The sequence below is a fragment of the Platalea leucorodia genome (assembly GCF_965183815.1).
Source record: "Platalea leucorodia genome assembly, chromosome: 2".
NCBI classification, from domain to species: domain Eukaryota; kingdom Metazoa; phylum Chordata; class Aves; order Pelecaniformes; family Threskiornithidae; genus Platalea; species Platalea leucorodia.
Genome location: NC_138824.1, coordinates 73,988,119 through 74,015,655, shown reverse-complemented (window position 1 = coordinate 74,015,655; position 27,537 = coordinate 73,988,119). Strand labels below are relative to the sequence as shown.

The 27,537-nt window shown below is 43.8% G+C and overlaps 1 protein-coding gene across 2 annotated transcripts in view; it reads left to right on the top strand.

Moving 5' to 3' along the window:
• Window positions 1-739: 739 nt before the first annotated feature.
• SLC9A7 (solute carrier family 9 member A7) overlaps window positions 740-27,537 on the top strand; it is a 77,340-nt gene continuing 50,542 nt past the window's right edge. Inside the window, exon 1 of one of the 2 annotated variants that reach the window (XM_082304711.1) lies at window positions 740-2,709. In XM_082304711.1, coding sequence (XP_082160837.1) covers window positions 2,436-2,709 — 274 coding nt within the window. In that variant the 5' untranslated portion in view covers window positions 740-2,435. The remainder of the gene's footprint in view (window positions 2,710-27,537) is intronic. The other variant, XM_082304710.1, reaches the window with a different exon arrangement.

The following is a 27,537-nucleotide window of genomic DNA, read 5'->3' as shown; positions in this document are numbered from 1 at the left end:
CATCACTATTAAATTTTAATGCCCTAAACGGACAGAAACAATCATACTCCCATCACCAGTTTGTGTATGGGATTTAGTTACATCCACATAATCCAGAGTAAGGATGAGTTGTGCCCGATTTTGTGCACAAGAGTGGTGGACATATTTTTTTTAATTCAGTAAAAATATTTTGGGACAGTACCTACTGATGTATTGATTTCAGTGGAGGTGTTCCTAGGATAAGGTGATACCTGTGCAGAGGCTACAGGGACAAGGCAGCAGTGAAAACACCCATAAATGTGAATGTGGAAACACGCCAAACTATGGATGAATGCTTTCCTCCACAAACAACATAGTTCAGCTGGGGAAAAAAAAAAAAAAAAAAAAAAAAAAAAGTAAAACTGGGCTATTATGCTTAACTATTAAAAGAATTGCCTGGATATTTCTCATTGTTGCCTGGAGAGCAAGAGGCATAGCACATAGTGAACTGTGCGAATGTTGAAGGATAAAACACAGGTTACTGGTGGAAGACTTTGCAGAAACTAACTTAAGACCCTGACTGCAGCTCAGCTGCGAGGTAGATGGAATTACAATATACATGGAAATTGTCTTCTTAAAAAGAGCCACCATACACTCAGCGACAGACTTGACCCAGCACTACACAGCACACAATAAAAAAAACCAGAAGAGAGCCTGTTATTGCCATTCAGCTTTTTATTTTACAACTGTATCAGCATTACACATACTTAGCACTGTATTGCACACCTGTAGTCTGCTGTGAGGCCTGTAGGTTGTTATATCCTAAAGATATACATTATATTGTATGTAGGTTGTATATCCTAAAGATACACAATAAAGATTTGGCGGTTTAATGCTCTCATTATACCAGAAATGTTAATTTTGAATGTGAGATTTAACGTAAGGCAGTCTTGAGGCAGTAATTTTTAATGGTTCATGTGGGTTTAAGAGCTAGGTCTTCAGGGCAAATTAATGCTTTTCATCTCTAAGAGGTTTACAAATGACGGCACTATCAATGTAAACTTTCAGCCCTGCACAATCAAATATTTAAAGGTAATTGCACATAATTATACAGGATTTTGAAGGTTGTTGAGGAGTTTGCATAAATACCATATTTAAAAGGACTACATATAAATAAAAATGTGGATTTACACAGCTGTCATCTTGAAAATGTTTCTAAAAAGGAGTGTCCTAAAGAAAAGTATATGTGACAAGAGACAATTCCAGATCCACTAGCAGGAGGAAAGTTTGGAAGAGAGACTCTTGTAATTAGAGCACCCCAATAAATACCCTCAGAAACGGCCAGGCAGCAACATTAAGAAAGAAGACAGCACTAAAGGAGATAGAATCTGCCGTATAAGTAATTAAACATGTGGCCAAAGTTATTCTGCTTTCTTTTTATGCAAAATAATGGCTAAAATGCACATTAAAAGTTGTGATTGAAAATAACAATTCTGGGAGAAATGCCACAGGGGCAGAAATGTCAGCCCTGCTCGCACCACCACTGGAAACGGGGAGGGAATTCCTCTGGCAGCCAAAGGCAAAGCACGCTCCTGCTGAAGCTGATAAAAACAACACCCCCCCCCCCCCCCCGAGTTTTACAGCCATTCGTATTTCTTTGAAACCAAACATTTTCATTACTTGGAATTCCCTGTTTTTTCTTTTTTTTTTATTTTTAAAAAAAAGGTTTGCAATTCGTTAAAGAAAAAAGCTAAAGGAGAAAGTTCTGATTTTGGCTTGTTTGCAAAGAGCAACTTTTCTTTCCCTCCCCCAGCCGGAGGTGATTTTAAAACAGTAGGCATCTGCTTTTTTTTTTTTTCTTCCCCCAGCAAAGAAATTTCAAATGAAAAATGCTGACTAGCTCGATTAATTTCCTACAACTGCCCTGCTTCCTGGAAGCACATCCCCAGTAGGATGTATTTGTATGGAAAACCCCAAGTTAGCAATTTGCGTTGAGTAAGTTTTCCTGTATCTGAAAAAAAAAAAAGGAAGAAAAATAGAAAAGACCTCACGTGGGAAAACACTCGAGTGAGTACATCCTCACTCTTTTGGGAGAATTTTTGCAAATTCATAGGGGACCCGGAGCGAGCAGCGCCGGCCTTCGTTCCCTTCCCGGTCCCACGCAGACCCCCGGCTCCCGGCCCGGGGCGGGCCCCAGGGCGATGATGATTTGCGGTCCCGCACCCGCCTGACAGCCGCTCACCGGCTCCGCTGTGCGACGCGGGGAGAGCGGCCCCGGCAGCGGGACCGGGACCGGCCCCGGCAGCGGCCGGCGGCTGCGCCTTTAAGGGGCCGGGGGCGGGCGGCGGCGGCGGGCGGGTTCCTGCGCGCCGGGGCCGCTCCCTCCCGCCGCCCCTTCCCTCCCTCCCCCGCCGGCCGGGCGGTGGGCAGCGCCCGCGGGTGCGGGACGGGGAGCCGCGGCAGCCTTGCCCGCAGCCATGGCTCTGCCCCTGCGCCGCCGGCTGCCGGTGCTGCCGCTTCTGCTGCTGGCAGCCGGCGGGCTGCGGGCGGCGGAGCCGAGCGGCGGCGGCGGCAGCAGCAGCGCCATGGAGGAGCTCGCCACCGAGAAGGAGGCGGAGGAGAGCCACCGGCAGGACAGCGTCAGCCTCCTCACCTTCATCCTGCTCCTCACCCTCACCATCCTCACCATCTGGCTCTTCAAGCACCGCCGCGTCCGCTTCCTCCACGAAACCGGCCTGGCCATGATCTACGGTGAGTCCCGCCGGGGCCCCCGCCACCGCGCCTCGGCCAGCGCCTCCTCCCCGGGCAGGCGGCTCTCTCGGGGCCGGTGTCACCCCCGGCAGGTGCCGGGAGCGGCGGAGGGGCCGCCCGGAGGCGGCGGGCCCCGGTGCTCGGCCGCGCCCCGCCGTGTCGCTCCGGCCCCGCTGCCTGAGGCGCGGCGCGGCGCGGTGCGGCCGCACCTCTCCTCCGGCGGCGGGGCCGCGTCGCCGCGGCCCCTCACGGCTGGCGGGCGGCAGCGCAGGGGTAGGCCGCGCCCCGGGGGGAGAGGGAGCCGCGCCGCGGCAAAAGCCCGGCAGCGCCGGTGCTCCTGGATGCCCTCCCCTCGCCGGCGCCTTTCCCCGGGCCGGGGGCAGAGGGGGAAGGGGGGGACGGGCCCCGCGAAGGTGCGCCCTGCCACCCGCCCCCGGCGCTGGAGCGGCCGTGCTGGCAGGGCGCGGCGCTGCGGTGGCCCTGCCCGCCGCGGGAAGCGGGCTCGCCGGGGGCGCTCCCCGCCGTCCCCAGGACCGGGCCAGGCAGGTGGCGGCGGCGACGGCTTTGGAAAGCGTCACCCCGTGCCCGCGCCGTGCGGTGGCACGCAGCCTGGGAGCGGGAGCGCCGTTCCGCCTCGGTGCTGCGGGGTCTGCTCGCTGGCGTGCGGCTGCCGGGGGCGGCCTGGCCTTGCTGGTGGCCGGCGGACCGCAGCGAGCCGGGGCGCCCTGGGCAGCGCCCAGGCTCAGGTCGAGCCCGCTCGGTGGGTACGCCTGGTTCGGAGCGGAGGCTGTCGTCTCCAGCCCCCTTCTCCCCCAGTGAATGGGGGCAAAGGGAAAATAAATCCCTCGGCAGCAGGCGTTTGTGGGGCGGAGGATTTGGAGGAGCTGGGCTCTGCGCTGGTGGGTTGATGGCTGGCGCAGAGGTCCGCAGGTGAGCCCCAGCCCGCGGCACGGAGCGCTCGCTCCGCTGCGAGCTCGCACCAGTGTATTTCCTGCGCAGCTTGCTACGCAGAGCGTACACAGTTGCGATGAGGAGCAGCCATCCATTTAAAAAATGATTTGTCTGCTGGTGATTGGCTACTGCCATAGCACCAGGGGCATTTCTTCTCCTTGGTGAGCTGAAGCGGTTCCTGCTGAACGGTGTGGAACACCTACCCGGCGTTGGTCGGGATAAGCACATCGAGGGTAACCACAGATGAGAAATTCGGCCCTCAAGGGGAGGGGGAAAGTGAACCGTTTCCTCTCCGATGAGTACTACTGCTCTTGAGAGCTACGCGATTGCTTGCAAAGCAGTGGAATTTTCCTCTGCTGATGCTTCTCTTAAACCATCCCAATTTGCTCTTAGTCACCGATCTCTTTGCTGCATTGCTGTGTATTTCACATAGGCTTGTTGCTGAAAACTGACAAAGTAACAATTGGGCATGTAAGTTATGCACTAGCATGATAAGGCTTAGCAGCTGAATAGCGCTCGGGAGATGGTAGGTTAACCGTGTACGTGCTGATTGGCAGAGACAGGGTAGGGTTGTATGGAAGATGTTGTTTAGATATTACCCTGGTGTTGTCACCTTCAGAAAGATAATTTATATTTTAAGACCGTTTCGATGATTTAGGTTGTTTACTTTATGGTGGAAATCTTGTGTATGTGGGAGCGCTAATGTATGCAATACAAGTACCAGGGTATCAAGGGCATTTGGGTATGCATTTTGCCGAGCTGTGTGGGGAAATAAGAAATTATTCAACTAGAGAACTTCTGCCTCTTGTTAAACTCAAACTGGTTTAATATCCAGTTCCTGATCCATGAAACGGATGCTACAATCCCAGTTTGATGTACAAGTGCTGGTATTCTCTATTAGGAAAGGCACTATGCTAAAGCCCTTTCTGCACCACGGGCAGCACAGCTGAAAGAATGGTTGGCTCAAACCATTGCATGTTCTTGCTGTGACCTCGTTTAAATAATTTGTGTTTTCACAGATCATTCCTCAATATGTTCACCTTCTAAATACACCCCTTTAGTATACCAAAATACATGCTCTTCTCCCTCCCAAGCAAACTGACCCTTCCCACGTCGTGGCAAACATCCGAGGAAACACGTTTAGCGAGTTCGGTTCCTTTCTAGCAGTGTTAGCCTTCATGCCGGTAAAGCTCTGTTGAGGCCTGGCATTTTGCAGACCTCCTTTAGAGCAAGGAAAAAAAAACGTAGCAAGTGTCATAGTAACTGTCTGTTATACTTCTGATAACCAGGCTTTATTCTTCAAATAGGAGTTTCTCCTCTTCCTTCTTTGTCACTTAAAGGATAGTGGTTAAACTGACAGATGAGTTTCTATTTTGTGGATAACTTGGTATCTCAGAAATGCATGTTTTTCAAACTACGTGTGTATTTAAAGTGCATATATTTGATGAGGCTGACTTAAACACAGAATTATATGGCAATATTTCAACCAAACATTTTGTAGTCCTAAACACACAAGTATGTAGAATGAAACAGTTCTGGGTGTCTAGGTGCTCTCATAAGGATGTATTTCATTATATGGTATTGGTGTAGGCTCCAAACTCTGCACGTGGTTTTATGGTCAAGTCTACAGCACTTGTACCGTTTGTCTTCAGTTTTTCTAACAGAAAAAGCAAAGTGTTTCTATCACAGCAGTTTTCAATGCTACCGGAGTAAGTGGCTTTCATTTACAGGAGAAGTAAGCTAGCACTTCAGTGCCGATTAATTTTTGTCATGGAGATGATGACCTAGGAGAAACTGGCTTGTTGCACCTAAAAACCCTCCAAAACTGTTGGTTTCACAGTGAGGAATCTTTGGATGATCGTATTAGAGCAAATACACGTTTGACCTGAGCTCATTAGAACTGCAGGTCTTGATGGCTCCTTGCTTCTTTCGCTCTTTAAGAAGAGGTGATGGAGCTGAATTTCTTTTTTTTTCTTATCTAGCCATGGTAATTCACAGTAATGTGCAGCGAGACCCCTTTCCTTGCGCGCAGTAGGAATCAGGTCGCACGACACTGGCTTGAAACGGTGAGCGGAGAAGCTGCCTCCAGCCAGAGCTTTAACCAACACTTCTCACTTATCTTTTCTGAGAATCCAGATACGAGCACATCCTGTTCTACTTTTGTGATGTTTCTGCTGTTGATTTGATCACATTTCTGTTGAAGACAGCACGTGTTTTACCCAGCTAAAAAGGCCCATGGCCCAAGTACTGCTGGTGCTGCCAAAGTTTGAATTTTTTCCAGACTGAGTAGCACGATTTCTGCTGCCCATTGAATGAGAGGCATCCGTCATGCCTGACGGTGTCAGTGTGGTGGTCTAATTACCCAGTCCTCAGAAGAACAAAGGCTACTGCTGCGTTCAGATTTGCTGTGTTTTATATAACTTCATCATGCTAGCTGCTTCAGTTGAAGATTAAAAAGTCATTAAAATCATGTAGTCTTTCCATGTTTCTTATTTCCTGTGTTGTCCCTGTCCCTTCAACAGGCAGTTGCTGCTTCTTTGTCTGTATTAATCTGATGTGTTAAGTATCTTTCTCTGGAAACATCTGTTAAGATGTGAAATAACATGAAGTTTACGTGACTGTTTAATGACTTACAGTGCTGCTTTTTTTTGTAATGTGCAACTTAAAATCTTATTTTTGATGAAGCAATATGAAAGTTACAAACCTCAGCAGCATGTGCTAGGTCTGACAATTGTGTACGTGAAAGAGGAAGGGACCTAACTTTTTTGAATGTCATAAAATACTTTGCACCTCAAGCTGCAGGTTCAGGCACGATGCTGATTTGAATTGATTGTGCACCATGCCGTCACAGTGTGATTATCCACAGGTCATTCCACAAGATGCTTTTGGCTTATAAAGTGCTAAATACATTGAATTCTAGTCTTGAAATTCTAACAGGGGTGTTGCTCTGTGGAAGTTAAATACTTGCATAGGACAAATGTTGGGCAGCTGCTCCAGCAACAGTATCACTAATGCAAGTCATTATGGAGCAATTAAAAACAAAATGAAAACCAACCCACAACAGAGCAATTAAGGAATTGAGACTTTGCTGACACACGTATTTCAGCTTGTGATAGTGATCACGATGCTCACTTTTCTTTGTGCTGGTTGGAGTCCCAAGGGTAAAGTGTTCTAGGCTGTGTTTTTCCTGAAGAAAACAGTTCAACTGTGTATGGCAACTCTGTGTTTGGCAGGTTTCTTCACTCTCTGCTGAGGAGCATCCCCATGTGGTAGGGAGCACAGGACATGGACCGTGCATCTTGAAAGCTCAGGGTAGAGCTTAAAGATGGGAAGTGATGGTGGCTCCCCAGCACCCTGCTCTTTAGGAAGCAGCTATCTGAATACGTAGATGTGTCCCAGCAGATCCAGTGGTATCACTCCCAGTAGGCAATTAGTTTGTCCCTTTTTCATAAGTGATAATTTGGGTAATGGGCAACGCGCACATCAGCACAGTTGTCAGTCCTACCAGGTACCTTCTCAACTGCAGGGTTGTTCTGGAGCTGCCTGGGGGCCGCATGTGCTAGTGCTGCAGGTAAAAGTAAAAGCAAAACTGGACTTGGGTACAGAGAAAGAAAAACAGTATATGAAGAGGTGTATAAAATTTCTATTACCTTTTGTGGATCAGAAATAAGAGGTAAGAGGTAAATGTTCAGGGTAAAATACCAGGTTTGTTCTGAAATACTCTGTGTCAGGCTGTTTCTGTATCCACAGAGTAGATACAGAAAAGGCCTATTTTTAGCTCATCTGGCTGCAGTGCTCTCTGTTATAATTCTAGTCTCTACACATGCTAGAGATGACCTAATGCATCTCCAGGGCCATCAAAATAATGGCAGTGTTGGTATTTAATAAGCCACTTTCACATGAGCCTTCTAATACTAGACTTAGGAGCATAACTGGGCACCCAGAGTTTTGAGAACATTATCCTTTCTCTGGCAACCTGCTTGTTCTTCTTGGATATTCTTTTAAATTCCTTGGTTACAGGCTTTCAAAGTGAGTCTTGCTCAATGTGTTGGCTGCTCAGGACATCTTAATTGTATTGCAAATCTTGTCTGTAAGCTTGCTTTGTGGCCTGTGACTGGATGAAACTTATTTTATCTTGGGAGAGATTTTGGAAGAAATACTATATCTCTGTTATTAAGCTACCTGTATTTCAGATTTGCTCTTCAGGTGGGGTAGTTTAATAGCTTATAAATTGCTAATGTTTCTGAAATATCTTTGGAGTACAATTCGGCTGTAGTCCTCAGAGCAGTGATTTTGTGTGGCAAGATTTTTTTTTTTGTGGTTTGTTTTTTGTTTTTTTTTTTTTTTTTTTGAGGAAGGGCAGTGGTTTTAATAGCAATTAGCATAAACGAGTTAATTTTTGTTTGTTAACTTCAGCTTCATCAGATGTTCTATCAAATGAACACCACAATATCCTTCTGATCACCAGCATGAGCCAAAGAAGAGAAAAATAGCAACCCTGGCTTTCCTCTACATGAGGAAGCCTTTGGTGACATAACTGGCTATTAAAGCTAGTACTGCCCAACAACAGCGCACAGTTGTAGGAACCAGCCGGAGGCTGAAGGAGAAGGTGTTCCTTTGCATATATTGTAATTCTCATCTGAATTAGAAAGTTATTGCAGACAGATGCCAGTTCTGCAATATTGCAGCGCTCACACACGTGCCTGCCTTCTGCTCCTGTGTGCCTGCTCAGTGACTGGTTGTGTTGGTAGGAGCGTGTTGAACCGAGGGTAGGCAACCTGATGTCTGGTGCACAAACTTGTCAGGCAGTGAGGTGGTTCTGCAGCGCGTTACAGGTTACCGTTGCTCTTGTCTGGGCCCTGTAGGAGCCTGAGGTTTTCCTTAGTCCACTTCAGAAGATTTTTTTTTTTTTTTTGCAACCATTTCTGATTTTGCTTTGTTGCGTTGCAATAGAAATATGACTCTAAACAGGTCCTCCAAGGAATCTCCCTAAAATAACACAAGGACTGAGCTCCTCTGTAGATGCAGAGCGTCTGCAGCTACTCCAGTAGCTTCTGTTCTTGGTGCAGGTGAGAAGACTGAAAAGGGGACAGTGAGGGAGTGTATAAAAGCTGTCAAATCCTACAAGATGCCCAGAGCTGCTTCTCAGGTGCTGATGGTGTCCCCATCTCAGTGCTGCTCTGCTCAGTGATTGGGGCTCTTTATGTTTTGGAGAGAAGGTGGATGGGACAGATCAGGTCTCGGTTTTCAGCTCACTTTTCCCTTTGGAAAGTGAGGCCTTTGTTTTATGGATGATCGTGGGAGGGTAACAGGGAGCATTTCCTTGGCTATGTTAACAAAAATCTATGTAGCAACTGGTGCATAATCTTATCTCTGGGTTTCACAGTATTGCATCAACTTATGCCTTATGCAAAACAAAATGAACAATTTGGACATTGTTCTTTCCGATATTTAATTGAATAAAGTTGTGCTAGACTGAAGTGATTCTAGCTGTGCCTTCTGTTGCAGTGTCTCTTACACACTTCTCTCGCTTTCTCTGCTATAGAAAGACTAGAGCGTCTTATCCCTGAAGTCCCCTTCACCCCAAGCTATTAGCCACACAGCAGAGTGCTTTCGGAAGTGCCTCTGGTTCATCTATACAACCAGTCCTGGGCAGCATTTAGGTGCAGGAGTGCAACCTGTGAAATGCCTTTCTAAACTACTGCCTGTCCTGGGCTCACTAACAGAGGTGGAAACTCTAAAGACTTCTGCTGTGTGTGCTCCCAGCTCCTACTGTCAGCAAGGCTGGTACACCGGGAAACAGGCATAAGCCTTGCCTCTGACTCGCTGGGGCCCAAACCCTCCCTTCTCAGGGAACTGGCCTCGCCTCCAAGCCGTGGTTTCCCACAGCACACACAGGTAGCTCTGGAAGCAGTGATGGGAAGGCTCGGTTCCCTGTGACAGACAAGTGACTTCATTCAGCTAGTTATGCTCCCCCCTTGTTTCCTCTGTCCCCACGAACCTCACTTTGTGGGTGCGTAGTACCCCTTTTTTCCCCCATCCTGCCTTCTGAAAGTTGGCCTCCCCTTACCAACCTACTCTGCAGAGTAGCTCAAGACAACATCTTAGAGTTGGGTGAAACCTTTCTCATGCTTCTGGTAGGGAGATATTTCCACCCCCATCCCCTGCTATCTGAACAACCATTCTCTCCATGAGGTAGAGGTGGGAGCATCCACCCCCCTACTGATGTAGAAACCAGAAATCTGAAGCAGGAACCACAGGTCAGCCATCATTTAAAAAAAAAAAAAAAAGCCTCAGAGCTATGGTGTGTTATAGGACACCTCCTGCAGTCCAGAACTATGTATCTTTGGCCTGTTATGGGCCAGAAGTAAAAATGTTTTGTGGTTCCAATCTTGCCTTTTGACAGGTGCTGCATACCATGGATGCTCTTTCCTTGCTCACATGCTGACTGCTGTGAGTCCGGCACTGAGCTGCTGAACTGTCCCTGTGCGTTCAGGAGACAGCCTCAGTATTTAACTCAAGGCTCTTGTTTCCACTGTGACAGCCAGAAATAACAGCTTGTAGACTTTTTTTTTCCCCTCTTTTTTCCTCTTCCCCCAACAGAGTCATTATTTGTGACTCAGGATTAGTGCTTTATCCCCATTTAATACTGAATATAGCCTTTCTCCCGCTTCTTTAGACTAAGTGGTGTCTATATTGAAAGGATGTGATACAAGCAATTATTTTTTTAGACGGGTATTTATCTTGAAGGGGTTTTTACTAGTGTTGTAAAAAATACACAGTTGTTCTCAGCAGATCAGATCTTTTCTGTGTCTACCAAAGATGGGTAATTTAGCTCAAATGCATAGCTTTTTTTTTTTTTTCTATTAAAAAGTATTTCAGCCTGCAATTAACTAAGTGTGAAGGGAGAAAAAAGAAATGGTATAAAACTGCTTATATTTTTCAGGCCCTGAAATCAGACAATTCACTTTAGAAGTGCCTAAAGGCCCTTGAAAGCTATGATGGAAGAAGCAGAGGGTTTTTTTTTATCAGGGAGAAATAGTTGAAGGCTCCCCTTCAATTAGAGTCAAGGAGATGAACTGTGCTCTTAGTCAGGGGAGGTGCATGGTTTCTGTGCTTTCTTCCTGACTTCAGTATTTCATGTTCAGTTTGAAAGGCTGGGTTTAAGCTCTGCATTTCTCCTGATAAAGCTGTGTGTGTGGAAAGCCATGCGTGGAAAAAATCACACCCTTACCCTCTGCTGCTGCTGGAGGGTTCTGCCTGTAAGGCTGTGCTGGTGGGGCTTGCAGGTCTGCTGTAGTCCGAGCTATTTCTCCATAGCTGCCATTTTCTCCGCTTGCAGGGTTTTCAAAATACCTGCACCCTGTTGAAATGGTTTTTAAAGGCAGCTGGGGACCACTGAAATACCTGGTGCAAACTTTAAGTGCATGTAACGAGTGTATTACTAGTTCCTCCTCTGTTACCTTGTAAGCCCCTTAGAGGGGGAAGTTTGAACAGCAGAGCTGTGGGTCTGATGGACACCTTGGTGTGCTGGCTTTGTGAAAATGTTTAAATAAAGTGGTACGCTTATTCTGAATGCCATGCCTTTCCATAGTTGTCTTCTCTTCTCACTTATGCTTCAAAAAAAATCTCCTCAGTACTGACTTTTTTTTTTTAAGTGGCTGCTCTCTGACTTTTTCTGCTTTTTCGTTATGAAGTTGGGAGACTATTGTTAACCAAAAAAAGGGGTGGGAAACAAGGGACCATGGTATAAATGTATTCTAAAATGCAATTAAATTGCCTGTGCATAAGATGACAGTCTTCAACATGCTGGCTGTGTGTGGATGTACCTGTGATTCCTGCTATCAGTAGCCAGCCGAAGAGAAAGCTGCTCGTGTGGCTTGGTGTCCCCTACGTGTGAGGTTCTTTCCTGCGTTGGCTCTGTGGCCATGCTCGGTTCCAGCACACTGGGAATGTAGTCATTGCTTCTGAGGCTCCGGTGCTATCCCATTAATTCAAGAATTGGATTAAATATGAAAACTGCTGTTAACCTTTGCCATTGCTTTGAATATGAGATACTAATAGAAAGATGTTATAACTGATGATAGTTTAAAAATATCAAGTGTCCCACAAGGATATGACTAGCTTTTGATTTGTTCTCTTTGAATCCATTAGAATGGATACTATCTGTTTCCACGGTAATTATGAGAATTTTTTTTTTTCTTCCCCTAGTTCTTAGCACTTAATATCAAGTCCTTCAGTAGTGAAAGGCGACCTGCATTTAAAGTGTCATATACCTTTGCTGTTGTTTTACTGCTGCACAAGCCTTCCTATTTGCTCTTTCCTTCATGTCAATCTTCATTGTGCTTACTGACTGTGTAATGGCCTTTCTCCTGGGAATAGTTTCCTTATCTACGAGACAGCTTGACCGTTCTTCCTTAAATTGCCTTCTTAGTGAGCAAATTGTTAGTGTTTAGCCCCAGAATCCACCTTCTCCTGCAGCTAGAGAACTTACCTGTTCAGTAAAGGCTGTAAAGCAAGTCACCAGCTACGGAGTTGGGCACTTGCCCCATCCAAAACTCTGCTGAGGCTGGGGATCATGTATTTGCATTCCCTCTATACCCAGCACTGTTATTTGCAGTCTTAGGATCTGGCTGGTTTTGTAGGTGAATTACTAGTGTTTGCTAGTAGATACTGTACTTAAACTTATTATTCTTGGCCTGAAATACCAGCTTGTTCCAGCTGGCTTTTAGCTTTGCTATGTAATTAACTCTTTCTAAGTAGCCTTTACAAGTGGAACTCAATAGAGGAGTTTGAACTGGCACGTGTAGGGATCTCCTTGACTAGTCAGGAGGGATATGCCACCGGAGGTGGAAGAGTCATTCACAGGAGATGTGAAGCAGTGTGTGGAGTTGGCATCACCGGCTATGCTGCAGTTCTGCAACAGCTGGAAAATACAGGGATAAGCATGGAGGAAGAAAACTCATGTAAAGGCTTATTCCTGTTGTGGAAGTGCCACCTGATGGTTTCTTCTGCGTTCTCTTTGATATTCTGGTTGAATATTATGTAATGTTGTATATTAAGAGCAGAAGAGGGTGACTGTATGTGACCTTCCACGGACATGTCTGGCAAGGTTGGCTGTAGCATCCTTTCCTGGCTCACAGAATTGAAGCAGGCACTTCTGCTTGTTTAGCTTGTCTTGAAGCTTTATGCTTTGGCAGTTGTGACAGCATAAAAGGTACAGTTTTATCATACCTAGCTGCAATACTAGCATCTTGCAGGGAGCTTATTCCCACCAGACACTGTTTACAGTGAATAGTTCTTGGAAGGAGGTGGGTGTTTTGAAGACATGATGGTGTGAGTGAAGTAGCCTTAACTCTGGAATAGACTTTCATATGGGCAACTGAGTGCCAGTACAATGTTTCAGCCTAACTATTCTTGCTTTTCATCTCTGCGTGGCAATGTATCTAACTTGGCAAATATTTTATGATGTTGATTTTTATCTCTAGAAACTTTCAACTTTTTTCAACCATGTTTACATGTGTTGCAGCAATGTGTTTATCTGCTCAGCCCCAAAAACATTCATCAGACTTCAGGAGCTTGAATGGAAAGATTGTGTTTCTATATCAGGTTTAATTTTTCTCTGAAGCTCTGACTTACCAAGTTCTCAGGGATTTTGCTGCTCCCAAATCTCCCTCTCTGAGAGAAGGAGCCTCCTTAGAACACACACAGATTACTTGAACTTCCAAAAAATCCGGTGGGTGACTGACTTCCTAATGATTTTTTTTTTTTTTAGACATTCATGGACATAAAATTAATCTTTTCCTCAGCACTGCATGACTGAAGAGCTAGTGAGTGATTTCCTACTGGTGACCTGCTTGTTAAGCTGCAGTAACTAAATTGCAGCATACTCGATTTTTACATGTGCCTGCATGAAACAGAGAAATGTCAACATGGATATCCTGGTGATACCCAGTACTTGATTATGTCCACCTTCTCCATATATAAGTCTCAGAGAACCATAAAAAGAGTTCATTGCTCTTGCTGGCAATGCTTGATAATTTATTTCAATATTTTCAGATTTCGACCCTAATGGTTTTGGCATCTGTTCCAAAATGTAAAACATAGGACAGTTCTATTTCTTGTTCTCTGTACTTCAGACATAGATACCTCATCTCATTGCATCAGGCACTTACGATGTCAGGTACATAAGTGTTTTGTCAACCCTAATTAGGGATAGAGGAAACTTTGCATTACATGTTGTGTGTAGGTATGACAGCGCCTCTCATAAAGACTGGAAGGTGGGGGCCGGAGGTGTAAGCACAATCTACTTTGTGTTTATGAACACTTTCTTCTTAGCCTGTTGAAGCTAAGGCCCCCCCATCAGTGCCTTAATCTTCTAGGTACTGCTTAAACTTATAGTTATGTTCTTAAAACCAAAAACAGACAAACAACCCGAAAAATGGCCTCTGAAGCATTTGTTTTGCTACATTCACTGGCCAAAGTCATAGGTTGTCTGTTACCAGACCACAAGCTATTTTTCTGCATTAGATGCTACCTCTACCACAGCTCCAAGAGAAACTAGGGGCTCCCAGAAATTTGGAGGATGATGTCTCTATGAATGTTGGTAGTCTCCTTTCACTCTTCTTTCTTCATATGTGAAGGGCTGATACAGATAAACCTTGCCCTCCAGTGGTTCCTGTGGGTTTGACTATTCTTCTCTGGTCTTGTCTTTTAGCTCTTCTGAAAGAAGTACTGTACTTATTCTGCATGCCCACTTTTTTGTGGGAATCACCTAAAACTCTTTCCTTGTCACTTCTCTGCTTCTCCCCAAGGTGCATCCAATAGCTTATCTTAATGCGGACAACCTGGATTCCTCTCCATATATCAGACCTACCCTTTTTTTTTTTCCCCAGTCTAAGCTAAAAATCTTTGCTCGCTTTCCTGCCTCTTGGGAATTGGCTCAAGCTCAGAATGGCTGGAATAACTTCTTGTCATTTTTTTCTTCCTCCTACTACCAGAGTCTTGTCCATTTCTCAGGTTGGTTCCCTGAGCACTGCTGAAAGGATCTATACCTTGTCTTCACCTGCGAGCTGCTTAAGCTGTGCAGGTTCTTTCTAGGTAACTTATATGTAAGATATTAATTCCTATCTCTCTCTCCACAGCTACAGTCCAGGCTTTCGTTGCAACATCGACTCCTTGAATGTTCTATTTCTGAAGGCATGGGAGAAGAATTGTGTTCAGATTAAACTTCTGCTGTTTGTGTTACAAGTAACTTTTTTTCCTGGACCCCCACTTTGTTGCTGTGTTGTCAGCTGTCCTCCTGGTTGATTTTTTTTTTTTAATAAATGCTATATGAATCAGTGTTTTTGCAAAGTGAAAGGTAAAGATGCCACTGTCTCTAGGAGTACTTAATTATAACAAGAATTAAACCAACATTATTTAACTTGCTAATAGGCTGTGTCAAAAGCAAAACCTACTTTTCAGTCCTTGGACTTCCAAAGAAGGTTTAAAATTTGACTCGTGGGCAAAGTACAGAGTGCTCAGCTATAAGAAGAAAATTTGAACCCCTGATGACTATTTATGACCAGGGTTATGTTATAGCATTTTCTTGGAATGGTGAGTGAGGAAATTAACTCAGTTTGTAACACTAGATTATAAAGAATTTGTAAAAAATGGTCTTTTAGTGAATCTAATCTTCCGAGATATTCTGAACCCTTAATTGCAGAAAAGGGCAATGCTTAAGAACAAAAGTTGGCAGCTTTTGCAATGATGGCGAAGTGCCAGAAGCCAAATGATGCAATATCTGCATGGTGTTTTCTGGACAATTTGATCTTTGAACTGGTCACATTTCTGACCTGTGTGTGTGCACCCACATACAACATGCACGCCTTGGAGCTGAATTACTCACTTTCCAGAATAGCCCATTCTTGTGTAATACTCTCTGTCTGAACATGGAGATGGTTTTCTGATACTTCACTTAATTGGAAGCAGTTTTTCTTTGCATTTGATTTGGTATAGAAAACACACAACTTTATATGTGGAGATGGTATTTTTTTTCTAACACCACCAGAAAAACTAAACTAAAGAAACGTAGGTGCCCTCTTTCTTTTGTCCTGAAACATAAACTGAGTGTGTATTGTATGGAGAACATAAAAAGTCTATGAATCATATATTGAAATAAGTATATGATGAGTGGTGATCTGATGCATCTGAAGTAATTATTAGCTATACTCCTGAATTTGACAATTCTTACTATAGGTGATTTATCTGTTACGTTTTATTTGCCTTACTGGTTGAGAAACTTGAAACAGGAGCTTGTTGACAGAGATGGATTTGTGGGAAGTTCCTGAGCAGGCAGGGGTTTTACGTGGTTCAGAGCTGGTGGGCTGATGTGACCAGGAGGGTGTTCTGGGGCTGGTAAAAAGGATGAGGAAGATCTTACTGATTCCTGTTAGCACTTGTTTGCCAGAGGTCTGTTCTGAGATGCTGGGCTTCACAGTTAAGGAACATTAAATTGAAACCAATATCCTATTTTTAAAGTGTCTGAAAAAAGCTTGCTTTTGTAGTGTAACTTAAACTAACCAAGTTCCATGGACTTGGGGTTGCTACTGGGATGTCACATTTGCAGGACGTGTTCTGCTAGACAAGTGGCTGTGACCAGGAAAATTCATCTGTGACTCAGGATTTGATGTGCTTGAGGATTGAGCAGTTTCCTTGTAAGCTTTAGTGAGCAGATCAGCCAGTACTGAAGTCACCTACCCTGTCCAGAAGAAGTAGCAGAACAAATTGCTGGGGCAACAGGTACCCCAAGGAGAAATGCTTGGCTGAACTTTATCTGCAGATGGAGATTTAACCAAGGAGAAGGCATTGGATTCAGTTAGGCTTATTGATATGAGCTGAGAGACTGACTATGGGAAGACAGAAGTATTCTGGAGGGATAGGAATCTTTTTAGGGGTGACAAAAAATGGCTGGAAAAAGTAGAAGCTTTTCTGTAAGGAAGAAAAATACTCTGATTGCTAGTCTAGGCTTTTCATTGCTATATTCCTGTGCTCTTTGGGAGACCTTTCCACGTAGTCTGTGGATCACGGTCCAGTAACCTCAAGTCTTTGAGGTGATAAATAGGAAATCCTGAAAAAGAACACTTTCCCTCAGGAACTTAACTGGAGAGAGAGCTTCTGGCTGGGGTTAGGCTGTTGAGCTATGTGGTATACGTTCCAAGAAGTCAATGTGAGTTACACCATCTCTGAACCACCACAACTATATTGCTCAGCCTGTAAAAATGTTTTTAGTCACCTGTTTACACCACTACTTTTTTTTATACTCCTGCTTGCTTGGCACACCTAGTGCACCTGAAGCGATGGTGTGATAGCAGGGAGCAGGAGAATGGTTGGGCCACTGCTGCTCATCAGCCTAAAGTTAGGATCCAGTTCTCCTCACAATGCTTTATACCTGTTTATGTGGCATGAAAAAAAAGTGTGTGTATGTATTTACAGATCCATGAAATACCATATTAGTATCTAAGCATTGTAAAGCCTTCATAATTTTTGCCTCTTAAAGATGGAAAATAGTACTGGATCTGAAGTACGCAACAGGAAAGGCTTGCTCAAGGCTGCTCGGAAAACTTGCTGCTGAATTTGGATCATGAGTTGTGATTCTGTCCTTACTTAGCGGTTTCCACTAGTGTCATCTTTTCTGTCCAGGGAAAAGCAGAACCCCCGGCTCTGCAGCAGTCGATGCTGTGCATGCTCTTTGCTCCTGTAATGATCATACAGGGCCCCGGTTAAACACGGTCTGACTTTGCATATCTTAACTGTGCCTGTAACGTGTCCATGATTTTGGCTTTATAGCAGCCGTGCAAAGCAGGCAGGCTGCCGTGTCCCTTACAGGAGAAGTGTGAGTGCTAGAAAGCGTGCGGGTGCTGGAGTGTCCCTTCCCCATTGCTGAGTCTTAACCTGGCACGGAGGTGTGTGAGTGACTTCTTGTGCCTTTTTTTCTAGACTGCAGTTACAAGGAGAGCTGACTTGTTTTTTTTATGGGTGTCTGAGTATTGGTAAAATGGTTAACAGGGGGGTTTCCTGGGCTTTTTGTGAGGTTTTCGGTGTTTGCTATGAGTGTCTTAGTCTTGGGCACTGTGTGCATTACTCATAAGATCTGCTCAGTCCCTTATTTGTTTGATTCAGTGCAAGATTTTTAGTTACTGTTATGACAGGAGAATTGTGGCACACCTTGTTAACTTTCAGTTGAATTTAATAATAAATCTTCCACTTAGACTGTTGGAAAAGATTATCTTTTGCTCAGAGGGTAACCAAAGCTGAACCCAGTGCTTGAAGCAAATCTTTTAGTAGTCCCCAGTCATTATGCTGGTTTCTGAATATGTAGATTTTATACATTTAATGGTATTATCTGCCAACTTTTTTTATTGTTGTTTGTGGTCTAAAACTTGGCTGACTGCAGTCTGAGTGTTTTCCCAACAATCTGGCAGTTCAGTCTGTCAGCATTTAGCATGAGTAAGTGGGCACACCTCTTGTCTATGCTTTGCTATTATAACAATCCAGAAAGTGACACTTTATCCTGCACCCATCTGGATCTCATAACCTGAAGTGTTATGGTAACAGTGACAATGCTGTACTCATCCTCAAAGTTCTGCTGTTCCTTCTGAAATACTATGGTTATTTATGCCAGAAGAAAATGATAGGCTAAATAGTCTACTTGCTTCCTTATGATAGTTAGCTGTGATCCCAAAACTAATTCCATATACCTATGGGTCTAATAGCTAGGTAACACTTTACTGTAAGGAGCAGTTATCTGATTTGATCTTGCACTTATTATTGCCTAACCTGCTCATATTTCATAACAAGCCCTCTTGCTTAAATTGATACGGGTTGTTAAAAACTTTGCAAAAAAAAAAAAAAAAGCAATGAATGTGTATTTATTGGATTGCATTATCTATTGTGTAATCTATTTTTAGAATTTGGGAGGCAATTTTTAATTCACATTGGGTTATAGCAAAAGCACTGTGCAGCTGGTTTGCCTGCTACTGAGGGAAGGCTTGCTGAAGCGGTAGTTCTCTCGAGGTCCTTGGCATAAATAGGTGTCGCAGCAGTAATTTTTCTTTTCTCAAGAACTACGTTAATTGCTACAGCTTCAGAATGTATCACTGTCAGGAGCTGAGGTGAACATACTTCTTGTACAGAAGCAGCAGAATGCTCCACAGTGCCTGCAACAGCGGTTCAGCGTATCCATAACCTCATTTTATTTTTGTCATTCTTTCTTTCTGTGAGATATTGATCCCTAGACACAAAGGAATGGGGAAAGGTAGTCTTTCTGTGTATTTGGGAGGGAGGGTGCTGCGAAACAACTTTATTTATATAGAAGCACTTTGCAGCTTTTGACATACAGCATCTGAATGATGTAGTGCTTCATAAACCCTTTTTGACTCCGTTTCCACCATTTTCCTGTTTTGTTTTGAAGAGTGTGTACGTTTTCTAGCTGACTGTTGTATAGATCAGTGAATCTTCAGTGCATGCTCTGAAAGCTTGGATTTTCTTTGGATGGATTTTCATTGTGGCCCTATTGCCGCTCTTCACAATCTAAAGAAAGCCTGCATTCATAAGGATTACTGCATCTGCGAAGGATGAAGAATAAGTAGGCATGATGAACTCCAGTGGTCGTGAATGGACGAATTGTCCTGGGCATTTGTTCAGCTGTCAGTATATTGTGAAGTATTTGGGCTGGCAAAAAATGTTAGCTTTGGGTAACATACTCCTTTTATTAAAAGCACAGTAGAGTACTCAGAGACAGTGTATTCCAAGACAGAATGTGATGTACTAGTGCATCTCTGTTCTTAAATTTGATTGATATATTTATTTCTCACTAAAAGCTTGTACCTTTAGATTTTAATTCTACTTTCTATTGCTAGCTGCGCTTGTCTTATCAGACGAGTCTTATCAAAAAGGTACTCGCAATTCCGAGTGGGATGCTGTGTTGTGTTATGCAGGGAGCACTGAAGAAGGAAGACCTTGCTGTATTGGCTGAAGATCAGAGTTGATTCTGGAGTCTGAAATGTTCCCTGTGTTTGCAAATATAAATAGTACTTTAACCAAGAGTTGTGTGCTTTCAGATGTCACTTTGCCCCCTGTCGTGGTGGGTGGTAGTAAATGCAAGTTTTTTCCACGGTGTTCTGGTAAAGCACTTCAGCAGTTCTATCCTCAGTGATACTAGTCTTTTCTAAATATAGCGTTAATCAGGAGTAAATGGTCACTGGGCAGTTGCTGTACTCTTACGTAGCGTGCGGCACTTCGCAATGCTCCAGTACCAGAGCAACTAAATAACATCTCACATTATGAGTTTGCTCTCGATAGAACAATCTGGTTCAACTACGACCAACGCTTTAAATAGATAAAACATCAGAAAGCTAGTACAATGTCATTTAAAATAAAGACTTAGAATGAAATTGTTTGGTAAAGCGTTTTGCAGGGTATGGGTACCTGGTGGGCCTGGCACTGACTGTGCAGGTCAGAACCAACACATCTCTTGGGACTGACTGGGGCTTCCGATTCCATTGGTGCTAGTTGGTTCAGCAACTGCACAAACCAAATATAACACCTCTTTAATATTGTATCAAAAATATAACACTTAGGAGAGTGTTATTTATTGCACACAGTATTAATATTCTGGTCTGAAGAAGGTTTTCTTGCCTTTCGAGTTTTCGCTATGGAGTCTGTTTTGGTTGAGTCAACAAGCAAACCCGGGGGCTTCCATACAGCTACTGAAGTGGCAAATGTTAGTGATGCTTTTTGAAGACATCTATAATGAAAGAGAGAACCTTTCCTGAACAGTATTTTGCTAGTAACAGTTTGTTACTAATGACAAGCCTTGCATAAAGAGCCTTTGAATAGCAAACTAAGAGCTTGGAAACAGTAGCTATTTGAGATATATTTAGAGGGATGGAAGCAAGGGGGAAGAGGTTTTCCCTTCATGAAGACGTAGTGCTATATAAGCCATCTAGGCGCATATTTTGAATATTGTTTTCCTCAGATTTTCAGTGAAATTATTTTGCATGCAGTTGCCATCTTTAGGATCTCTGCTAGTAGTAGACTCGAGCACACAGTGATGTGCTTTTTTGCAGATCTCTGCTAATGTATGTGTGTTCCCTGGTTTGACAGAAATTGGTGGCTGCATTTCCTGACATCAGAACACCTGTGATTATTGCTGATAGAAGTTGTTAATTGAATATTTGCACTTCTGTAGGCATCAGTTGCCCAGCTGTTATATGTCAGGCTGGATTTGCATTGTTATAGTCATGTCACAGTTGGGTTTTGTTTTTTTTTTTTCATGTTTCTATTTGATAATTTTGATAGGTCACACTGAAGGAACTGGCCTGTATAATACATGTGTATGAAACAGCTTCCATGTTACTTCTGACATAGAAAATCGAATAACAATGTGCAATATTACTATATCCCATGGTCATGTGGACTCCTAGGATATTTCACCAGGTGTTTTGGTAACTGCAGGAGCAATGACTGTCACACTCTAGAAGTGTACAAGACCGGCCTGTGCTCTGCTTGTGTCCACTCTAAGAAAATGCATCATCATCTTTGTGTCAGTGTACCTCACCCATGCTTCAGCTTTAGCTGCGCTAGCCCAAGGTGTGCTTTACCTTGGGCTCAAGGATACTGTGTTTCTAGCAGCGACAAAGGTCAATTCCTAGCTATTGTTGGAGAGAGAGGGTGTCCAAAACAGCAAATAACCTTGTACAGTTGACTTGAAAGGTCTCCTTCGTTCACAGTGTTGTCTCTTCTTGGCTTCTAGAAGAGAGCTTGTATGTGGTATATGGAGCTGTTACCATGTAACACATCTCTGTAAAGTCTTCTTCCTTCCTTCTCCTATTCTTTGGGAATATGATTACTACTCCCTGGGGGTTCACACAACCATTAAATCCTGTGGTGTGTTTGCAGGGGAGTGCTATTACTGCGTCTTGCAGGTAAGGAGTTGTGGCAAGGAACAAGATCAAAAGGATTCACTGAGTCTATTTTAGTTGTCCCTTTTTGATGCCTGCAATTGGGATTTTCTTCTCTTTATGCTCTCAGATATGCTCTTACGTATCAGTGAAGCCTGGAAAGCCCACTACTCTTGCAAACCAGACCTCTTAACACTTACTTGTTCAAGAATGCCAAGTCATGCCCCCTTATGAAAAGTGGCTCGTGGTTGTTTGCATCACCCAGAAGCTCTTTATAGACTCAAGCCTGGGATCCGGCTCTTCAGACAGCATGGCTTCACTTTAAGGCTTTGTCACTCTTGGAAGAGACACACCTTGCTGATATCCTTTCCAAATTTTAACAAACTGGACATGGTCTTAGTGCACAGCAGCCTCCTGTGGGTCGTAGCAAGCCTAATCTTAGAGTAAATCCAAGATGTGTTGGAATGAGACTGGATTTCATGTTTGAGCTGTCTAACCCAGTGCAATGTTCTCATGTTCTGCCTGCTGATTTCTGGGAGTGGAGAGCAATTTTCTAAAGCAAACTGAAATGAAGTTTATTGTGCTGCATGTGCAGAGTGGGACACTTCAGTTTGCCTTAGAAAATTGTGTTCTGCACAAAAATGTGCTATTGGAGTTAAGATACAGTACTGGTAGCAGTAATGGAGGGAAGAGACAAGTCAGGCGATGCAGCTCCGTGCAGTTTTGGTGACAGCTTCTTTGCGCTTTGCTTCTTGGTGAGCATTTTTGGCTTTGCTTCTACAGCCTGTCGTCACCCAGCCTTCTTCCCTCTCTTAGCTATGTCATGGTACCCTCCCAGCTCCCAGCATCTGTGAGTCTTCTAGTGTCCCATGAGTTTGTGCTGTAGTTTTGATCCAGGTAAATGTGGAAGCCTAGGTAGATACCCAGAACTCTAATCTTTCATAACCAATGACAGAACTGTGATGGAAGTCTCTTTGGAGATACTTATAAGATAATTTGTATTTTTCTTTCTAGTGTAGTGAGTGATTGTCTTAACAGCTACAATACAGAGTTTGTGTTTTTTGTTTTTTTTTTTTTTTTTCTCGCTGTCATCACTTTTTTCAGAAGTCTTGACTTTCTTTTTGAATCCCCTTTTAAAAAACTTTTATGGAGGTCTTCAGTTAATCTTTTACAGCAAACTTATTTTAAAGCACAGACATTAATAAGGTTAGGACTTAAGCCTAGTGAAATAACTCATGCAAATTTTATTTGACAGAACTTGCTTTGCTTTTATGAGACATTTCCTCAGAAACTGGAACTGTGAAATGTTGTTCTGACAGAAATATTTTCTACTCCTTGTCTGCAAAAAATCAAGTTACTTTCATGCAAGCACGCCTTTTGCAAAATCTGCAGCATTAGGTGAGGATACCACGGAGACCTTTCAGTCTGTCAGTGTTGGATTGCAAGGTCTTGAGTCTTGTTGACATCTCTGCAATTTGTCTGGCCTTAATATTTAATAAGCCTGATACTCTGCAGTCTCCGGAGTGAGAGCAGTTCTTTTAAAAACCACCTTGTGCCTTTGCTGGAGTTCTCGCCAGGCTCTTTAAATTCTGAGGTGTGCTTGCAACGTCGTGTCTGGAGGGCAAAGCAATAATCATCAATTTTATGGCTCCATACTCTTGTTGTATTAAACTTTTAAGCAGTTTACAGAAAGAATACTTTATATAGCACGGCAGGACCTTAGTTTTGTTCCTGATCAGTGGGAACTACTGCAAGTCTCAGGTTGCCTTTTCAGGAGGGTGAGTATTAAGAGGTAAGTGACTTGGCAGAGGCCGCTTGTCCAGGCAGCGCTACAGCCTGTGTGTTCTGGTTGTCAGCTTGATGCTGGGTGGCTCACTGGGGCCTGGGCTTTTCCAGAGGGAGCTGATCATTGAATGCACGGGAGGTGCGCGAGAGGTGCAACCCGCATCCGTCAGTGAAATGGCACCAGTCGAAGCTACAGATAAAGGTCTGCTGATGTGCTAGAAAAGAGCAGCTGGGGCAAACCTTTTTTTGTCTCCTGCCACAAGCCATGGAGAATCTCAGGGAAATATGGTCTGAGTAAACTGGTTTAGGCAGCATCTGTGAACATAAGGGCTCTTTCATTTCCAAACTTCTGATTTGAACTCTGTTTTTGTCTTTGGATACACAAGAGTCAATTTTTCAGGATTGCTAACTTGCAATTGCAGGTTCCCACCAGTTGGACTTATTTATGGTAGTGGAAAGTGTTCATCCTCTGCACCTTGTATCCCAAATTTGCTAGCTCAAGTTGGAGGCTGCTGTTGAAACAGCTGCCTTTTCTGGTTTTCAGGCAGCCTAAGCAAAGAATCTGACTTCCTTCTTTCTGCAAACCCTTAGCCAGTAGAAAGACATGCACAAATTATTAAAAGTATTTGTCATTACATTGGCATATTTCACGAAGGAAACCCATGCTAAACATGATAACACTTTGAATTATTTTTGTGTAAGAAGCTGCGTAGCTGAAATTGAAAAGCAGTGATCTAAGTTATGTGGTTTGGGAATTTTCTAGAACTCTTCCAAAAAAACTTTTCAGTTTTTAAGCCCATGGAAGTGGTTTTTTTTAGGTCTCAAAAGTGGTTTTAGCAAGTAATTTTGAGCTGACATCTAAAGTGGGGAAAAAAGTAATTTTCCCCCTGCCCCCCACCCCAAGGCTTGAGTCAAATTTTGATAATTTCTTTTTCTCTTTAGCTATGTATGCAAGTTGCAAATGCTTTCTAAGAACATCCCATTTTTCTCCTAATATGGCTTTAGATTCTGAACTTGAGCTTGAACTTTAGATTTGTTTGTCAGACTTAAATTGGTGCTTATACTTCAACACTGTAATTTGTTTTGTTTGCAGTTAACTACTGTTTGGTTTTTTTTTTTTTTTCTCCCCACCCATCTTGATGAACAACCTGAAAGATAAATGTGTGGGAGCTCTTGCAAAATGCTAATGGCTTTTAAAAGGCAAATTGTTAAATCAGAGCTCTCTTCAAGTGCACCAGGGACTTTCAGTGTCCACAAAAAATGAACTTCGTTTATAGTGAACTTCTGTGACTTTTTTAACGTGAATTGCACAAAGGAGATCCAGTGTCTGCCTATGGGGTGTAAATGAACTCAACTCTAATACTTCGAGACATATTAAAATGTAGCTTCTGGGATGTAGGAAGTATCGTGTTGGGCTGAAAATGCTCCATTGGGCTGGAAGCCTCAAGCAGTGGGATAAAAGAATTTATTTATCTTCTGACTTGGAGGTTGGAGCAGTAATGGGAGGAACAGGCAAGCCTAGACTCTGCCTGGTTTCTCTTCTTTGCTTGTAAGCTTGGCTGTGTGGAAGGGGGTGAGATGACAGCTGTGTTTCCTGCTGGCTCTGGGCAAGAGCCTTTCACTTACCCCAGTGGCTTCCCTAAATGTCAAGTGATGGTATGAAAACTAAGCTCGATGGAGGCAAAATAGAAGCTTGCAATGAGTTGCCCTAGGTAATTTACCTCCACTGTAATAAATCTGCAGTCTTTATGTATTAGGTGCTGATCCAGCTTGTGTGCTGTGAGAATACTAATAAGCACACATACACTGCCATTTAACCTGCAAATTCATATGGTAACAAATCTTGGAGTAAGTACTTCTTAAAGTTTCAAGAGGTGGTTTTTCCAAGTGTTTAGATAATTATTCATCTCTTAACCACATTATCCGGAAGCAATAGTACTAGCGTGTATTTTTTAAAAATAAAAAGCTTGTTGTAAAGACTACCATGTTCTCCAAGGGTAGCTCTCTCTTGGTGAGCAACGTTGACAGATGTAGATTGTCTCAGCACTTAAGTGCAGGGTGGTGTAACCTGTTATCTACACAAACCAATGTTTGGGGTTTTTTGTGTTAGTTTAAACTATTTATCTGATACCAGAGCCCTAACAGCCACATCGCCATTAAATGAGGTACTTTTTTGTGGTTTGGGATGGCAGTTGTAAGCTAGACAAAATGCATTGTATCCTATTGCATGTTGTTGTCACAGGCACTTGTATCATTCTGTCAAGCATTTTCTTAGTGTAAGAAAAGAGTGTCTTTGGAGAAGTGAAAGTGAAGTGAAGCCAAAATTAGCTGATGCTGTATTTCACTTGAAGATTCTAAATGGAAAAGTAAAAAGAAAAGGCTGTGAAGGTTACATCTGAGCAGTAACGTGGCTGATTACTTAAACTCATGTATGCAAAAATGGTAAAGGATGTTCATGGTGAGCAGCAGTGCTTGGTTTCATGGCCTGCTCGCTCTCTGTACTACCTCGCGTGTGTGGGTGTGAGTCCGTCCCGTCCCCTAGTTTTATGGGAAGTGGGAGTTCATGCTTCTGATGGCAAATGTGTACGTTCCCAGGTTTTTATACATACCGTGTGCAGTTAATTCTTTTAAAAGCATGTTGACTTAAACAATTTTCCAACTTAACTAGTTAGACGTAGTTAACCTCTTGTATTGATAAAAATCATGTCATGAAAAACAACTTAAGGAAGTTTGGAGGATATTTTGGTGATGCTGATCTGAAGCAGCCCTGAAAGTGCAGTGGTGTGAAGCGAGTGAAATAGAAAGATCCTTCTTTTGGCTTGGTATCTTCCTGAAAGGGTATCCATCTGCCTTGGGATGCGAGAATTGCTTTATAGTGATTATTTTGCATATGTCCAAACCCAAGATTTTACTGCAGGGCTGAGAGTGGTGGTGTTGAAACAGTTTGTGTGAGAAAACCTGCTGGTTCAATCTGAGAATCTCCTATGTTTGTTCTTGAGGTTGTATTTGAGAGAACATGCAGGGGAGAGGAAAGAATGCAGTTAGTACTAAAACAACTGCTTAAATTTTACACTATATATGAAAGTGGAAAAGGTAGTCTTGGGCAAGTAATAGTCAATTTCTTTGATCCTCTGTTCACTTGTTCATAAGGTCCTAGGAGAGTATTTCCTACCTTTTTTTGGTTCCTTGCGTGTAAAGTGGGATGGATGTCAGAGTAGCTGGGTCAGCGGGTTAAAAAGCTGTAGAGTGGGCTTGAGAATTGTGATGTGTTAGCAGGAAGGCCACGGGCACCGAAGTGCCTGTGCTCAGAGCAGTCACCCGGAAAGACGAAACAGAGGGAACACATGGCTTCTCAGCTCTGCTTTGGGAGACCTCTGTAAGCAGCAGGCTGGTCCTACGAGATGGGATAGCTCTTCCGTTGAGACTGCATGTGTTTGGATGTTGCAATAACAAGACTTCTATGGTCAGACATGATGATCCCAAAAAGCCAGAGCTGTCATCTTGCTGCTATTTCTGTCTTTTGGGTTGGTGCATTTCCCTGTAAGCCACAAACCGTCTTGTTTGCAAGTGCCGGTTGGTCTTCTGGCCATGGCTACAGAGCATGGGGCTTGCCTCAGCAAAAAAGATTTCCGTGAAAATTTGGTCAACTCAAAACCTTTGTCTGATCTACAGGTAGGAGGTTGTGTTGTTAGTAAATGGATGGGGCTTGGGGCAGCAAGACCTTTGGGAAGAGAGAAGTTGTGGTTAACCCCAGCTGGCAACTAAGCACCACCCAGCTGCTCACTCACTCCCCCCCCCCCCCCCCCCCCCCCCCCCCCCCCCCCCCCGTGGGACGGGGGAGAGAATTGGAAGAGTAAAAATGAGAAAACTCATGGGTTGAGGTAAAGACAGTTTAATAGGTAAAGCAAAAGCCACGCACGCAAGCAAAGCAAAGCAAGGAATTCATTCGCTACTTCCCATCGGCAGGCAGGTGTTCAGCCGTCTCCAGGAAAGCAGGGCTTCATCATGTGTAATGGTTACTTGGGAAGACAAACGCTATCAGTCTGAATTCCACCCCCCCCATCCTCCTTCTTCCCCCAGCTTTACATGCTGAGCATGATGTTATACAGTGTGGGATATCCCTTTGGTCAGTTGGGGTCAGCTGTCC